This window comes from Lissotriton helveticus, chromosome 3_1, assembly GCF_964261635.1.
Source record: "Lissotriton helveticus chromosome 3_1, aLisHel1.1, whole genome shotgun sequence".
In the NCBI taxonomy this organism is placed as follows: domain Eukaryota; kingdom Metazoa; phylum Chordata; class Amphibia; order Caudata; family Salamandridae; genus Lissotriton; species Lissotriton helveticus.
The window spans coordinates 2,076,590,965-2,076,608,765 of NC_136061.1; the positions used below are offsets into that span (position 1 = coordinate 2,076,590,965).

The window sequence follows — 17,801 nt, forward strand, 5'->3', positions numbered from 1 at the left end:
CCCAGGCGCGTTAGGCAGTGTGGCAGTCCCCCGTGGACTGTTCCTGTGCGGAGCAGCAGGCTGGAATGCAGGGGAAAGATAAGATTTTGGGACCCGCGCTGCGGATGCCCTGCAGGAAATTTAAAGCGCCTCCTGGCTCTGAGAGTTGACGCAGCAAGCAGGCGCCCCTGGGGAGTCTGGGAAGTGAAGTCCTGGGCGCGTTAGGCAGCATGGCAGTCCCCCGTGGACTGTTCCGTTGCAGAGCAGCAGGCTGGCATGCAGGGGATAGATAAGATTTGGCGACCGGCGCTGCAGGAGCCCTGCAGGAAATTTAAAGCGCCTCCTGGCGCTGAGAGATGACACGGCAAGTAGGCGCCCCTGGGGACTCTGGGAAGTGGAGTCCCGGGCGCGTTAGGCACCATGGCAGTCCCCCGTGGACTGTTCCGGTGCGGAGCAGCAGGCTGGCATGCAGGGGAAAGATAAGATTTTGGGACTCGCGCTGCAGGAGCCCTGCGGGAAATTTAAATCGCCTCCTGGCGCTAAGAGATGACGCAGCAAGTAGGCGCCCCTGGGAACTCTGGGAAGTGGAGTCCCGGGCGCGGTAGGCAGTGTGGCAGACCCCATGGACTGTTCCGGTGCGGAGCAGCAGGCTGGCTTGCAGGGGGAATATAAGATTTTGGGACCCCAAGGCACTGTTGTTTGGGGGTCTGTGGGACTCCGTGTCGATGCAGCATACCTCATGGTTGGCGCCATACTTTGGATATATGCCTGTCACAACGTTTTAATAGCCCCAGGTGGAGCTATTTGACAATACAAGTGCTATTTCTGAAAGTAACGTTTTTTATGTGCTATTTTAATTTATGTATGTTGGATTTGTTTGGTTTAGATAAAGATACCTTATTAGGTCTCGGTACTATCCGGTTCGTCAGAACCGGAAGTAGCGAGATCTTATGTTTCTTAGAGGGGCTCTTCATCCCGCCTCTAATTTTGGCTCTCTCCCATTGGCTGGCTTCCTAAATGGAGGCCAGCCATTGGAGGAGAGAGCCTTCACTCCAAATAGGCTCCGTCTTTTTTGGATTTGGAGGTGTGTTCGGTGTTCTTCTTTCCACTTTTTGGCCACGCCTACTTTTGAGCACCGAATACGCCCCCAAATCCGAAAAAAAACAGAAGCTTGTGTCCGCCATTTTCTAACCTTCGCAGTGAAGGTAAGCCCGTGTTTGTTTCCCTCTGTGCCTTCTTCCCCTTGTCTGTTTCCCGCCCCCCTCCCGCTCTCCGTGTATTTTTGCTGTCAGTGTCTGTTTGTGCCTTCTTCCCCCTGTCTGTTTCCCGCCCCCCTCCCGCTCTCCGTGTATTTGAGCGCCTCGGCTGCTTCTCCTTGGCTTCGCCGGGGTAGATCGTCTTAGCATGCCATCCCTGTGTGTGTGTGTCCCCCCCTCCCTCCGCCGCAGCTCTCCTCCGTCGTGCTCTGCCTTCAGCCTCGCAACCCTTCCCTCCTCCGTCGCGCTCTCGCCTCCCCCCCTCCCCTCCCCTCCCTCCGCCGCAGCTCTCCTCGCATGAAGCTCTGCAAAGATGGCGGACTTCCTGCCCACCCGTTCTGTGCTCTCCGTCTGCTTTCCACACTGTGTGCTTAAGACCCGCGAAGCCGAGCAGCAGCGAAAGTCGCGGGAGATCAATAAGAGCCTTTCACGGGAGAAGACCCATGTCAAGCGGCTTGTGAAGATCCTGCTGTTGGGTGCGGGCGAAAGCGGCAAATCCACCTTCCTCAAGCAAATGCGCATTATTCATGGGCAGGATTTTGACATACGGGCAAAGGAGGAGTTCAGGGCGATTATCTACAGCAACGTCATTAAGGGTGAGGCTACAGCGGGCTCTTTTGGGGGGTTACCTGGGTCAGGGGACAAGGGGGCGGGACACACCCACGGCTCGAGAGTACTTACGCCAAGTCAAGACTTTAATGCGAACTTATGAGCCAACTTCATCGAGTACTGGGGGTATACTTGTGCACAGACAGTACTGGGTGGGCACACCCCAGCTCATCGGAGACAACGGTGCTTTGTAGGCTCTGAGTTGATTGAGGACCCCCCATAACATTTAGATGTTATAGGAGTGAGGGTCTGGATTCGCATGTGCGAGACTGTCCCTAATAAAGTAGGAAACGTAATTGTTTATCAGTGCTACACGGATATGACCCAGAGGTCTACGAGTAGGTAAGATGAGGTCAGACTCGGAAGCTATGTTGGGAGTTCTGAACTAAAAGAGCGCAGAGTAAGAAATGGAAACTAATGAAGGTTAGGGAGTACAGGGGATAGTCGCAGCATAACGATCGTAGACCATTAAAGTTTATGGTTATTGAGGGTGTTCATCAGAAATGGGCGCCTGAAAAGTGAGTCGGATGAACACAAGGCAACAAGAGCAGTAAACTGTAGGCAAATGTTGAGGGAGTATCTGAGCCACATTGACTCAAGGTGTGGAGTAAAGGATTAGGAGTAGAGGTGTCATTGTTTTGTTGGATAGCTAACTGTTAAGAGGAAGAGTAGCCGGACGCATGTTAGGATTGCGGGTCGCTGTTTGATGTAGAGCGTCCCGGCTTCCCTGTACGCCATTGCCGGGTGGTGAAGGGTTACCCGTAGAATGAGCAGATGCATAACGCTCATGGATTCCAACCACTGCAAAGACTATAGGTTAGTCGTCTTGATTGTAGGGAGAGCTGCGGTTATTTAGCGAAGATCACACCATGGAGGGGCAGAGGCCAACGCGCTAAAGACGAACAGAAAACACAAGTCGAAGGGCGTAAGCAGTCCTGTGCGAGTTCAGCTGTTTGAACTTTAGAGCGCTCAACTTAATGATGGGGCGCAACTCTTTTTAAGTCAAAGCTGTACAGTAGGGGCGTGGCACGGTGCTTGGTCCTGAAGACAAACTGTCTTGCAGGTCTTAAGGCTGTTGGGGAGCGATTTCTTTGGACGGTGCTCCAAGCACCAGTGTTATTTGGGTGTTTGATCAATTAACTAGGTTTGTCTGGTCCCTTTAGTCCTGGCACTTACTGATGCCGTATGAGTAAAGGTTAAAACTTTGCGATGTGAAACCAAACGGAAGGTATGAGACCTTCAGTGATTTGTATAAAATGTTTGAGGGCGACTTTAAATTTTCTTACGATTGATGTGGAGGAGAGTAGTGCTAACTATTTACCTGTGAATGGCGTCGGATCCTTTGGAGTACACGAGAGCAAAAACACTCCATTTGGTATCGAAAGTGACATACTGAAAGCTCAACCAGTTCTCTTGAAACCACTGCTTTGGCCTCGGTACAGAAGGCTTTATTTATACTCTCCGTGTATGGTCCCATTTTTTCTCCGTCCCACTGGTATTCGCTTAACTGTTTACAGTGCTAGAATTGGGAGCCTGTCTGCTTTTCTATAACTGTTGCATTTTTAAAATTGATTTTTTTTGGTTGACATTCAGTGGATTATACTGTTCGTTTATTGAGATCGACGTATTTCCAGTTGTATAAAAACATTTACCAACTTTTTCAATAAAAAAAATGGAGTGGCATTTTTTAATACTTTGTATTACCTATTAAAACAGTGAAATTGTGAAAACAAGTAAACAGTTGCACATTTTTTACCCAACCAGAAGCGCGACGCCCACCCCGCTGCGACCCACCATGCTCTCGTCCCAGCTGAACCCACCTCCTCCCCTCCTCTTGTTGTCCCGTCTCTCCCCTCAATTGCCTCCAGTCCCTCCGCCCACTCTCCTTTGTTCTCGTGGCTACACCTGCCCCTCCCTCGCAAAATTGTATCGTATTGTCTTTGTGTTTGCCCCCCCCGGGCCCTCCTGCCCACACTCCGTTGTCTGTGTGCTTTGCCCCTGCCAAAAAATTGAATTTGTCCATGTGCTTGGCCCTAGCCCCACCAGCTCACCCTCCGTTGTCCATGTGCTTGCCCCCAGCCATTCTTGCCCACCATACGTTGTCCGTGTGCTCACCCATCCCCTCTCGCCTATTCTCCTTGCTCTCTGCATCCTTCTCTGACGTCCTCCATCCCCCATGTTGCTTCAGGAGCACACACCTAAAAATAAAAAGTGCTATGGCATGGCCAGTGCTAAAGCACTTTTGGGGGAAAAAGCATTGGTACTGGCTGCATCATAGCGCTTTTATTTTTATTACTTTTAGACATGCTGCACTGTAGCTTCGCTGCTATACAGCATGGTTAACAAACATTTCCAAAGCCAGTAGCTCTCTTAAGCCAGACCTAGTGGCTTTGACAATGCTTGTTGCTTATGTCAGTCAGTCAGTCCAGGTGCATTGCTTGAATTATACTCCTGCCCAAGTCTACCACTTTTCTGGTAGTACTGCTTCTTGACGTGGCATTACTTTAAAGTCTGCCCAATGTGTGACTACTCCTGTAGTCCCTGTGTATGGATTTATTTGTTGCATCCCTTGCATGGCTTTACTTGTAGCCCTGCCACAGTGCATAACTGAGCTTGTTGTTCTGTGCGCAGGACATGATTGTATGTGTAGTCCTACGCCATTGTTTGGCTTTACTAGTCATTCTAGCTTGTGTACATTGCTTTAATTGCTGTCTTGCCCAACCCTATTGTTTTATTCAGAAATCGAAAGCCCTTTTATCTGTCACTGTCCTGAATTCCCCATTTTTTCAGAAGGGACAATACAAAGACTTGCCTATCTCCTTTTCATAATATAGGAAACGGGAATTTCTGTTTGATTTGAATCGTATGTTCGGAGCATGTGCCGCTGTTTATCACATTCTGTGCACACTCAGCATTGGGATTGGATGCTGGAAGTTGTTTTTCTTCTAAGAAAGAATTTTTGTTTCATGTTGGGATGTGCATCTTCAGCTGTGTGACCGCTGCGCTACGGCAAAAAGCTCTTGCCACCGACAGATACAAAATATCAAACTTTTGAAATGAGATCCCTATAATATCATACTTTCACAGCCTAACTCCCTGATGATCCTGTGGCCAGGATATATACATGAATGACTCGTATGTGGTGGAGGGTATGGTGAAAACACCATTTAAACTTTGCCTTCATGCAGCTGTGTATTTATATGTTTGGAACAGAATTGTGTCTGTAACCACTGTCTGCTTAGGGACCACAATGAGAGCTTCTGTTCATTGTCCAAAGTTTCAGGTCAAAAAAGATGATTCATTACTGAAAGGATAGAGGGGGGCACATTACTACATGCAGCAACAGCACCTTGTCAAGTCTCTATCTGTTGCAGTCACCAAGAAAGTCAAAGTGCTTGAGTCTGACAGTGGAGTGGGTCCATCTGTCCGCTTGGTAGCCTTAATCATAGAAAGAGGACATCAATGTGTCCGCCACTCTGACGCCCATTGCAGTTGTGCTGCTGCATATTAGAGGGCTCCTAATCAGGGGCTCCCTCCGCACTCCCCTCCTCCCTGTTCAAAGGCGTACAATTGATGGGGCACTATGCTTTTCCTTTCCGACCCTCAGAGGAGGTCAGAGAGTATTAGTGTTCAGGTCTTTGAAGAAACTTCTGGGTAATAGGATGGGTAGTGCTGAGAAGTGATTAAGCAATCTAGGCAATACTAACATTTTAGCTATAGTCACTCTGCCCATAGGTGATAGCGCAAAAGGTTCTCGAAACTGCTATATTTAGCAGGCTCGGCACTGGTGCTCATTTTCAGGTTGTGCAGCGTATGCTGAACGCGTTAGCAGGCCTGTGTTTGGCGGCGCTCTATCTCTGTAAGAGCGAGTCTGTGCAGGTAGCTCTTTTACAATGACTGTGTAAATAACTTTGTGTGACTAACTTTGTGTGGGTGGCTCTGTGTAGGTGTTGGACTTGGGCCTTGTGGCAGGTTCACCCCTGAACTTTTTTTGCCTTGAAGTGTAGTGATTTCTGGTCTTTGCGCACTTTGACACTGTGGCGCAGTGTAAAGTGCGTGCGCTCCCTGAGTGCGTGGAGTGAGATAGGCCTGCCCTCCCATAGGAATGCATGGGGAATGTATGGGTCCCTGGTAGTTCCTGATGCGTGGGGAGTGCAGGCTCGAGTTTAGTATGTGTGAACTCGTGAGAGTGAATGCTGCGAGATGGTGTATGGGGCATGTATGTATCTAGAAGGGAAGTGCTACTTCTGGACATTGAGATATGTGTGCAGTGAGGGTGCTGGAGTGTGATTGGCTGGAGCTGGCTGGCATGCCAGGCTCCAGGAAGTCTGGATGGGTCTGCCCGGTGGTGAGTGTGAGATTAGCCTGAGTGATGTGTGGGAGGAGTGTACCTGTGTCCTGGATGGGCTGGGTTTTCCCCACACAATGCTGGCTCCGCCCCCCTGTGGTGTGTCTAATGACCCAAGCCCTGCCAGTGAATAGAGAGGGTGGTTGAGGTAAACAGAGTACTCAAGAACCAGCTGCGACTGGTTCTGCCCCCACCCTGCACCTAAAGACAAAGGGAAAAGGTGTATAAAAGAGGGGCTGTGACCCCATGAAAATGTTCTTGTTTGCCAACTTGAAACTACCAGGGGCGTGCTGCTGCTTGGGCTCAGGGGAAGGCTTGCCTCCCTGAGCCCTGCCCAGCCCCTGGACTACTGATGCCCTGGAGGACTTTTCTCTGCTGTGCTTGTCCCTGGACTTGTGGGGCTTCTTTGCCCTGCCCAGCTCCTGGATGCCAGAGGGACTTTTTGCTGGACCTTTGTTTGCCATAGCGCTTGGGAGCGCTGTATTTACCCTCCAAGCGCCTGAAAGTCCTTTCTTTCCCCTCCTAGCGCAAGGAGCACTTTTATTGCCTTATAGCGCTTGAAAGCGCTGTGTTGTTCCCTAGCGCTCGGAGCGCTTTATTTTTACTTTTGCCCGATTTTCATGATATTCATGCACGGGTGCCACCCCGCTTATCAGAGCCCTAGCGGGTGCCACCCCGCTATTTACGTTGTATTTCGAGGGTGCCCACCCCTCGCTATGGCCCTGAGAAATCACCGCCGCAGCGGCGGGCAAAACCAGGAAGTCAGGCAGCATCGCGCCTGACTGTAGGCGGGACTTCCGGTCTGCCGGAGGAAGTCCCGCCCGCCGCCGCGCTGTGATTGGCCGGGGCGCCCGGCTGGAGAAGAGGAGCCCAGAGCCTTGAGGGCTCCACTTTCCAAGTCCCGGTCCCGAGATGGGGGACCGGGTGAAGATGCCCCCCTCCCCTCCTGGAGCCGGATGTTGCGTGTTGGGGCTCCCAGGAGGGAGGGGAGCCCCAGAGGCGAAGTCCTGCGCTGTCCCCGGAGAGGGGACACTGAGAGAATGGACGCCCGGAGCCCGGTAAGGAGAGGGGCCTCGGGGCTGTCCTGATTGTTCTTCGAGCGGCCCCACATGATAGCGGGCTGCTCCTACGATGTGGCCATATCTGTCGCCAGGGGCAGAGTGATGCCTAGAGCCCGAGTGGCCCCCACCTGTTTTGGCCCCATTCGAGTCTTCAGAGCCCCGTGGCTCCAACGAAGCCCCCATTAGTTTCAGAGCCTAGATTGCTCCGGGGGCACAGCTGATCTCCAGGCCTAGGGGGCTCCAAAGTGCACCTATGTTTCTTCCAGAGCCTAGAGGGCTCCCAGTTTGTGCAGTTTTGGTTCCAGAGGGCTAGTAAGAGCCCTGTTGCCATTCTGTTTTCAGCTGCCCAGCAAGTAGTGGGCAGCTGCACCGTGTAGGTCTTTCTTTTCCTAGGGACATGTACTTTGGATCAGGAGTGAGGCGCACTCCTTCATCCCTGGCCTTTCCCCAGCTGCGCAGCACTTAGTGCCAGCTGCAGCGTTTAGGCCCCCCTGTCCTGTCCCTCAGCTGCCCAGCAAGTAGTGGGCAGCTGCTACGTTTAGGTCTTGGCGCAGTGGCGCAACCTGGACTTTGTGAGTTCTACGCTAAAGGTTTAGATGCTGTTATGATCTATGTCCTATTGCTTTTGGGTGTTAGGAAATGTACAATGTGTAGTATGTTTTGCGCACCCTGTGTTCTGCACCTCTGAATGTGTTGTTGATACATTATGTGCCCTGTTCCTTACACCGCTGAACGTGTGTCGATGCGTCATGTGTTCCTTACACCGCTGAATGTAGGTTCTGCATCATGTGTTTTGTCCCCAGGTCTATGCCCCTACTGGTATTGTGATACTGAGGTGGTTGTTCTTGCTAGTGCAGGTGGTGCTAGTAAGGTCCTGGTTCCCTGCGTGACCTGTTCCTAGGGTGGTTAGGATTGCGTAGGGGGGACTTACCAGTTACCAGTGGGTACTGATTGTGTGCTTTATGTCCTATTTTGTGTTACAGTGATGTTCTGTTATGTTCTAAGTGATATTCCAAGGGCTTGATACTGAGCTCGCCCCCTGACCAGAGTCCCAGGACCAGTGGACTCTATGGTGCCTTCCCTGCCAAATTGCTGGGACTTGTCTGATCTCCCTGGGCCCCTGGGGCCTCGCTGAAGTGTGCCTCGCTCGTTCCCCTCGGCAGCTCGTGCCGGCAGCCCGTCCAAGCCTCGAGCAGCGCCGCTCTCCCCTGAGCCGCGCCGCTTCGCTGGGTCGCCCGCATCCTGCCTTCCGCTCCTCTTCTGAGCCGCACACATTGGTCGCCCCAGAGAAATGCTTGTACCTTGCCGGCCGCCCGCTCAAGCCTCGAGCCGCACCACTCTCCCCTGAGTCGTGCCGCTTCGCTGGGCCGCCCGCTCAAGTTTACTAAGGAGGTCACTCGCATTATCCCGTGCAACCAGGACGGAAGGTACTGTCTGATAGGCTATGTTCTAAGTTCTAGGCCTACAAGTATTGTATTGTTACTTCTAAAAGTGCTGATTCCTGACAGTGGTCCTGGTGGCCCTGTCTTGTAAATATCCCCTGTAAATTCTGCCCGTGCCTCTGGCACATTGTAAAGTGTGTGTTTTATCTAATGTGTTTTGGTGTAATACAAAGGCTATTTTTATACAACCTTGTGTGGAGTTTCCTTTGTGGTGGGTCCTGGATGTTGTTGCTGGGGTGCGTGCGCAAATACTTAACTTGCATCGCCTCCAAGTTTAGCCATGCTGCTCGCGCCACGTTACCTAGAGGGTGAGCAGGGGTTATCTTGGCGTGTAACTCCCTTGCCCAGACTTGGGAGTGGTGGTCTCTGACTGACTTTGGCGAAAGCCCTGGCCAGCCAGGGATCCCATTTCCAACATTGGCGGCAAGCGGTGGGATAAGGATTTGTGTTTGCATTGTACCACAGTAGCAGCTGGCTGCACCACAGAACTCTGCATTTTAGATAAAAACATTTTGGGGATTATTGTATGGAGTTTGCTAAAAATGTCATTTCTGTGGAAATGTGTTTCTTGTGCACTTTGAGTTAGGTGTCCCTAGCTCGGGAGGGTAGATCACCCCCCTAAGTGCAGTGTGTTTTCTGGATTCACCAGAAGGGTGGGATCCAGTGGTGGCAGCATAAGTGTGTCCAGTGCATGTGTCCCCCGTCCCTGCCCTGTAGTAATGGTACCTGTGTCAAGTGTGGTCAGGTTGAGAAGTCAGGGGTGGTAGAAACTGCCTTACCAGTCTGGGGAGGGGTGTGTGTGGATGAATGGTGTGTGGCACTGGACGTGTTTGTGAGTTCTCTGGATGGGGAGCTTGCTGAATGCTTGTGTACTCTTGTTTTGCTCAGATACCTAAGTCCTGTGTATTGAACTTTTCCCAAGAACGTCTGCAGATAGTGGAGCCTGCTTTTTTGATTTCTGTGGTCTGTTGAGAGACAGAATTTTAGAGTTGGTAATGTTCTGGGAGGAGAGAGGCATAGGGGATGGAGTGATTCCAAAAGGAGTGTCTGAGGTGTCTTCCAGCCCAGCGTGGTGGAAGAGGTTCAGTGTAGCCCAGCTAGGTCTCGGTGTAGGGGCTCACGTCCTGTCTCAAGAGGAGAAGGAGTGGGTGGGACTGCATGTCTCCAGGTGCCCGAAACCCAGTGTCAGGGCCTGGAATGTTTCTGAAGGGAACATCAGGTCGGGGGCCATGCTGTACCAATAGGTCATTTGAGGAGGATCTTCCAGAGTATCTGGAGAACGTGGAACCTCTGTAACCAGGGTTCCAGTAGTTCTGGTGTCTGGCCGTACCGCTCCATTTGGGAGGGTGCAGAAGTCCAGATGGAGGGGTGCGAGGGGGATAGGTTCCCCAGTGGAAGAACCAGTGGGTCAGGGGCCAACCAGAAGGGTTGTGTCGCCAGGGAGTGACCATGGTGATGCCACTTCTGTCCTGAGTGTCAGGCAGACTTGTACACGACACATTAGTTGTGTCACCCTCAAGGAAGTCCTGGTGCGCCAGGCATCTGACCAAAGGGTACGTCCCTCGGTTGGGGAGCCAGTAGCCGGTGTTTCCGGATCTGGACGTAAGGGCAACTGTATGTAGTGTCCTGAAGTTACAAGAGGGAACTCCTGCCTGAAGAGAAGGAACCGGGTAAGCTGTATGGGGTATTGACCTGCAGTGGTTGCCTTGCTGCTGAAGGAGGAGAGAAAGTCTTAGATTTTTGTTTCCAACTTGTAGAAGTCCTGGTGCGCCAGGCATCTAACCAAAGGGTAGCGTCCCTAGGTTGGGGAGCCAGGTTCAGGTGGTTGCCTGTCCTGGACGGCAGGGCGACTGTAGCCAGTGTCCTGGCCGGTTTGTCTTCTAGGGGTACCCCTGTGAACACAGGTGGGGCTCATCTTAAGTGAAGAGACCCTGTGTTTCCCCGAAGGGGTGGTACAGGCCTAGCAGGGATCTTTTAGGGTTCTTGGCTGAGTGTTGTGGTACTACCCTGAGAGCAGGTGGGGCCTACCTTAAGTGGAGGGACCCTGTTCTACAGTGGGAGGGTGCAGAACTCTGGAAGGGGGTCAGATGGAGTCTGACCCCTGTGCATCCGGTGAATTTGAATCCCAGGTGGTAAACCAGTTAAGGGAGCTGTGACTCTGTCATGACCAGCCTGGTGTCCTGTAGGCACCGCACAGAGCCGCGTCTGCCTTCGGCCGTGCAGTCTATGCCGCTCGCCGTCCCCGTCTCGACGCGGTCCGCGAGCCGCCGCCTGCGCCGCATCTGGCAACCCGCAAAGTGCAACGCCTTACTACACCGTTCTTGTGCTGGTCTGACTGTGGTCACTGCTGCTGAGGAAGTCAGGTCCTAAACTGGTGGGAGAGTTGTGTTCTGGAGGGTGCTTCAGAAGTAGAGGTAGGGTGGGGCATTCTTGCCCGTGACCTCTGGTCAGCCTGAGGGTGCGGACCCTAGGTTGAAGGATCAGTGGTAGTTTGGAACTACACTGAGAAAGGGAGTGGAGAATGGCTATGTAGGCCAGGGGTTACTACCCCCCGCTCTGTGGATTGGCATGGACCAGTGGTATCTGGGTAGCCTAGGGCCTGGTCCTAGCCGTGGACAGCTAAGGAGTACCAGTGGGGTAGCCTAGTTGGGCCTGTTTTTTTTTTAAGGATGTCCTTGGCTTATGGATCAACGTGGCGTAGAACCGGAGGGTGTCCCTGCAGTGCGGGCCCGCGTCCGTGTTCTATCGCCCCAAGCAGGGAAGTCCATCACGGTGGTGATTGGCCTACCCTGCGTTTTGGCTGGAAGGGGGTTGTGTTGGACTTGGGCCTTGTGGCAGGTTCACCCCTGAACTTTTTTTGCCTTGAAGTGTAGTGATTTCTGGTCTTTGCGCACTTTGACACTGTGGCGCAGTGTAAAGTGCGTGCGCTCCCTGAGTGCGTGGAGTGAGATAGGCCTGCCCTCCCATAGGAATGCATGGGGAATGTATGGGTCCCTGGTAGTTCCTGATGCGTGGGGAGTGCAGGCTCGAGTTTAGTATGTGTGAACTCGTGAGAGTGAATGCTGCGAGATGGTGTATGGGGCATGTATGTATCTAGAAGGGAAGTGCTACTTCTGGACATTGAGATATGTGTGCAGTGAGGGTGCTGGAGTGTGATTGGCTGGAGCTGGCTGGCATGCCAGGCTCCAGGAAGTCTGGATGGGTCTGCCCGGTGGTGAGTGTGAGATTAGCCTGAGTGATGTGTGGGAGGAGTGTACCTGTGTCCTGGATGGGCTGGGTTTTCCCCACACAATGCTGGCTCCGCCCCCCTGTGGTGTGTCTAATGACCCAAGCCCTGCCAGTGAATAGAGAGGGTGGTTGAGGTAAACAGAGTACTCAAGAACCAGCTGCGACTGGTTCTGCCCCCACCCTGCACCTAAAGACAAAGGGAAAAGGTGTATAAAAGAGGGGCTGTGACCCCATGAAAATTTTCTTGTTTGCCAACTTGAAACTACCAGGGGCGTGCTGCTGCTTGGGCTCAGGGGAAGGCTTGCCTCCCTGAGCCCTGCCCAGCCCCTGGACTACTGATGCCCTGGAGGACTTTTCTCTGCTGTGCTTGTCCCTGGACTTGTGGGGCTTCTTTGCCCTGCCCAGCTCCTGGATGCCAGAGGGACTTTTTGCTGGACCTTTGTTTGCCATAGCGCTTGGGAGCGCTGTATTTACCCTCCAAGCGCCTGAAAGTCCTTTCTTTCCCCTCCTAGCGCAAGGAGCGCTTTTATTGCCTTATAGCGCTTGAAAGCGCTGTGTTGTTCCCTAGCGCTCGGAGCGCTTTATTTTTACTTTTGCCCGATTTTCATGATATTCATGCACGGGTGCCACCCCGCTTATCAGAGCCCTAGCGGGTGCCACCCCGCTATTTACGTTGTATTTCGAGGGTGCCCACCCCTCGCTATGGCCCTGAGAAATCACCGCCGCAGCCGCGGGCAAAACCAGCAAGTCAGGCAGCATCGCGCCTGTCTGTAGGCGGGACTTCCGGTCTGCCGGAGGAAGTCCCGCCCGCCGCCGCGCTGTGATTGGCCGGGGCGCCCGGCCGGAGAAGAGGAGCCCAGAGCCTTGAGGGCTCCACTTTCCAAGTCCCGGTCCCGAGATGGGGGACCGGGTGAAGATGCCCCCCTCCCCTCCTGGAGCCGGATGTTGCGTGTTGGGGCTCCCAGGAGGGAGGGAGCCCCAGAGGCGAAGTCCTGCGCTGTCCCCGGAGAGGGGACACTGAGAGAATGGACGCCCGGAGCCCGGTAAGGAGAGGGGCCTCGGGGCTGTCCTGATTGTTCTTCGAGCGGCCCCACATGATAGCGGGCCGCTCCTACGATGTGGCCATATCTGTCGCCAGGGGCAGAGTGATGCCTAGAGCCCGAGTGGCCCCCACCTGTTTTGGCCCCATTCGAGTCTTCAGAGCCCCGTGGCTCTAACGAAGCCCCCATTAGTTTCAGAGCCTAGATTGCTCCGGGGGCAGAGCTGATCTCCAGGCCTAGGGGGCTCCAAAGTACACCTATGTTTCTTCCAGAGCCTAGAGGGCTCCCAGTTTGTGCAGTTTTGGTTCCAGAGGGCTAGTAAGAGCCCTGTTGCCATTCTGTTTTCAGCTGCCCAGCAAGTAGTGGGCAGCTGCACCGTGTAGGTCTTTCTTTTCCTAGGGACATGTACTTTGGATCAGGAGTGAGGCGCACTCCTTCATCCCTGGCCTTTCCCCAGCTGCGCAGCACTTAGTGCCAGCTGCAGCGTTTAGGCCCCCCTGTCCTGTCCCTCAGCTGCCCAGCAAGTAGTGGGCAGCTGCTACGTTTAGGTCTTGGCGCAGTGGCGCAACCTGGACTTTGTGAGTTCTACGCTAAAGGTTTAGATGCTGTTATGATCTATGTCCTATTGCTTTTGGGTGTTAGGAAATGTACAATGTGTAGTATGTTTTGCGCACCCTGTGTTCTGCACCTCTGAATGTGTTGTTGATACATTATGTGCCCTGTTCCTTACACCGCTGAACGTGTGTCGATGCGTCATGTGTTCCTTACACCGCTGAATGTAGGTTCTGCATCATGTGTTTTGTCCCCAGGTCTATGCCCCTACTGGTATTGTGATACTGAGGTGGTTGTTCTTGCTAGTGCAGGTGGTGCTAGTAAGGTCCTGGTTCCCTGCGTGACCTGTTCCTAGGGTGGTTAGGATTGCGTAGGGGGGACTTACCAGTTACCAGTGGGTACTGATTGTGTGCTTTATGTCCTATTTTGTGTTACAGTGATGTTCTGTTATGTTCTAAGTGATATTCCAAGGGCTTGATACTGAGCTCGCCCCCTGACCAGAGTCCCAGGACCAGTGGACTCTATGGTGCCTTCCCTGCCAAATTGCTGGGACTTGTCTGATCTCCCTGGGCCCCTGGGGCCTCGCTGAAGTGTGCCTCGCTCGTTCCCCTCGGCAGCTCGTGCCGGCAGCCCGTCCAAGCCTCGAGCAGCGCCGCTCTCCCCTGAGCCGCGCCGCTTCGCTGGGTCGCCCGCATCCTGCCTTCCCCTCCTCTTCTGAGCCGCACACATTGGTCGCCCCAGAGAAACGCTTGTACCTTGCCGGCCGCCCGCTCAAGCCTCGAGCCGCACCACTCTCCCCTGAGTCGTGCCGCTTCGCTGGGCCGCCCGCTCAAGTTTACTAAGGAGGTCACTCGCATTATCCCGTGCAACCAGGACGGAAGGTACTGTCTGATAGGCTATGTTCTAAGTTCTAGGCCTACAAGTATTGTATTGTTACTTCTAAAAGTGCTGATTCCTGACAGTGGTCCTGGTGGCCCTGTCTTGTAAATATCCCCTGTAAATTCTGCCCGTGCCTCTGGCACATTGTAAAGTGTGTGTTTTATCTAATGTGTTTTGGTGTAATACAAAGGCTATTTTTATACAACCTTGCGTGGAGTTTCCTTTGTGGTGGGTCCTGGATGTTGTTGCTGGGGTGCGTGCGCAAATACTTAACTTACATCGCCTCCAAGTTTAGCCATGCTGCTCGCGCCACGTTACCTAGAGGGTGAGCAGGGGTTATCTTGGCGTGTAACTCCCTTGCCCTGACTTGGGAGTGGTGGTCTCTGACTGACTTTGGCGAAAGCCCTGGCCAGCCAGGGATCCCATTTCCAACAGTAGGTGTAAATGCAATAGGTCCTGCATTTGCAAACTAAAATTCTATTAACATTGTAAATGACAATGCCATTTATTTAAGGATTAAGCTATTGCCTATGTAAATAACAAGGCCATTTCTTAATGGAAACAAAAAAAATAAAAAGCTATGCCAATAGCTCTACCTTTGCTATTGCCGAGACCATTGCATTGTAAAGGCTTGTTTTTCTAAACTGGTGTGGTGTCCATTTGTGGTGTTTCCAATGTGTTACTGTGTGTTTTGAGTACAAACACTTTACACATTCCCTTTGGGATGAACCTGTCTGCTTGTGCCAAGCTACATAGGGGTGGGGAGGGGATATCTAAAGTGTGTATCCTCCTTACCCAGACTAGTAGCAAAGGTCCCTACGTGGACAAAGGGACATACCTCTGCCAATTAGAGACCCCCATCTCTAACAATGTCATTCTATGACTATATGCCTGATGGTTGCCTTGTGGGAAAGCTTACACCCAGTACAGGAGGACTCAGTTGGTTATGATGATAAGTCATTGATAACAGCTACTGGCCTCATTGGTTCACTAGAAAGAAATATTTATGTTGCTATGGGTCTGATGTATTATGAAAAGTTATTATAAACACACTAGACCTGACATTTTGATTGTGAAAAGCATATGCTAAAATCAATATGCAATTAAGGGTAGATTGTTATTTCTCCATATTAAAACCTGCAAATAGTTATTTTGTTACATGAAGTGTCCGAGATTTTTTTTGTAGTGAATATTTTTTGTGTTGGTTACTGCCACTGACAAACCCTATGAATCACTTAGCTGTTTGCCAGGATCCTATAAAAAATGAATAAATAATAAGTATATCCATATACATACTAAAATTCAGAGATATATAGAGGACCTTTGGGTCACCTCTGTTCTGCTAGTGGTCTATATGAGTGTCATTTACACCCTGTCTCCATCCAAGGGTGGCGATTCACCAAAATGTTAAAAGATAGCAAAAGTGACATCATATATATGCTTTGACCTTAATGCCATCACATGAAATTACATCTAATGACCCTTGAGCCTGTTTTTTCCAGGAAGCCATGTCACATGACCCTAACATCACAACAATTGCCATTGCTGTAGTTCCATCATGTTGGGAAACGAGGCAGCATCTGGAAGGCCTGCACAAATAACATGACTACATTTGTCCTTCACTGGGAACCAAGCACCCAAGTGCAGTGCCTGACTCTCAGAGGGTAGTGTTTCAGAGCAGTCTGAGGCTTACTCAAGGGAGGTGGGTTGGGCTAGTAACCACCATTACAGGTGTGCAGCAATAACACTTAATAATTGATTGTCCAGTCTGTACTGTGCTTTATAAAAGTAAGAGTACATTTATTAAGCATACACACTACTCAATACTATGCACCAATTTACAAATATACATAAGCTGTTGGAATTACTTTGTGACATTGATACTAGACCCCACTCCCGCAGCGGGGGTGGGGTCTAGTACCATCACTCCCATGTATGCACATCATCTTTTAGGAAAGATCTGAAAACATGGCTGTTTACTACCATATAGCCTTACCTGTAACTACAGGTCATACTCCCTTTATTCATACACCAGCACCAAGACGCCATGGCAATCGAGCGCTTTACAAACATATATACTATCCTATCCTATCTTGTCCCTAAATGCAGTTGGTTGAACATAACCTGGAGCGAGGGCACTGCCCACTGGCATCATCCCAGTGGCGACCTACCCCATTACCTCAACAAGCATTTAAAATAGACACACCTGCCCTGGTGACACACAACCCTGACTGAGCATTTCCTACAGACCATGAAGTATACAACTCTACATCTTAAGGGCCAACAGTCTGGGTTCTTCACCTAAGCGCAGCAGCAAGAATACATATGTAAGCATCACTTTAGAAAGACAGTACTCATCACATTTGTGGATCATTAGAATGTGTTGCAATTACTACCCCTAAAGGCATCACAGATGATATCACAGGATTAAGCATATACAACCAGACACCCTAGCAGGAATGTCTGGCAACATAACCTCACTTTGCTTATGACATCACCTTACAAATGTACTTCACATTACACATGTGACCTTCTGTCCCTCTGAAAGAAATAACATTAGTAAATGCACTAGGGGTGCAATTACACCTCTTCACCTCCAGGAGATGCCCTTCTCGAGACATCCCCAACTCAGCCCTTCATCCCTTGGTGCACTTCTCAATACACCCCCAGCTATAGAACAAAAGTTCCAGCCCATGAGGTGTCAAAATGCTGCTGAGCCCTTGAGGGGTTATTCTTTTCAAGTCCAAATGAGACTTAGGGAGGGACTCCTCTTCTTCGTGCTGGGGGAGGCTGCGTTCTCCTGCAGTTCCCCCTGCACCTCGTCACACATGTGGTGGTGACCCTATTCTCCTGGGGCCACCACAAGCAGAGAAAACGCTGTTTGCCCTTGCAGGCCGGTTCGGGCTTGCAGAGCATTATGGGGTGCTTCCTCGTCTTCCCCGTGAATATTCTATTAGCGGCTCCCCCGCTGCATAGGGAAGAACCGTAATTGTGCCGCCAGCGGCTTCGTCGCCTCCTCAGCTGTTTGGGGGCACGGTCCCACCCGTACCCCCAGGTGAGGAAATCTACGGCTCGTCGAGGGGCCCGGTTCCACCCGGACCCCCAGGTAAGGGTTGTCGACTCAGGGAGCACACACCCGGCCGCTGCTCGCTTCAGGAAGGCCCGGTCCCACCCAGGCCCTCACGCATCACCAGGCTGAAGGGCAGCCCGGGAGCCCACACCCGACTGATCCTACCGGCTCCCCGCTGGGCCCACACCTCCGGGTGCAGCTGCGGGAGCCAGCACATCCATTCTGGTCTGCCCGCTCCGGCAGGCAGACACGGAGGCCACCTCGGCCTCGCCCACTCCCCCTCCCCATCTTTCGCCTCTTTGTCGGGGCCAGGGTGGGTTCCTGGCACCCCCTGGGG

General features: G+C 52.0%; 1 protein-coding gene across 1 annotated transcript in view; it reads left to right on the forward strand.

Moving 5' to 3' along the window:
* Positions 1-1,548: 1,548 nt before the first annotated feature.
* Positions 1,549-17,801, forward strand: part of LOC144824359 (uncharacterized) — a 73,260-nt gene continuing 57,007 nt past the window's right edge. Inside the window, exon 1 of the mRNA XM_078683472.1 lies at positions 1,549-1,831. Coding sequence (XP_078539598.1) covers positions 1,549-1,831 — 283 coding nt within the window. The remainder of the gene's footprint in view (positions 1,832-17,801) is intronic.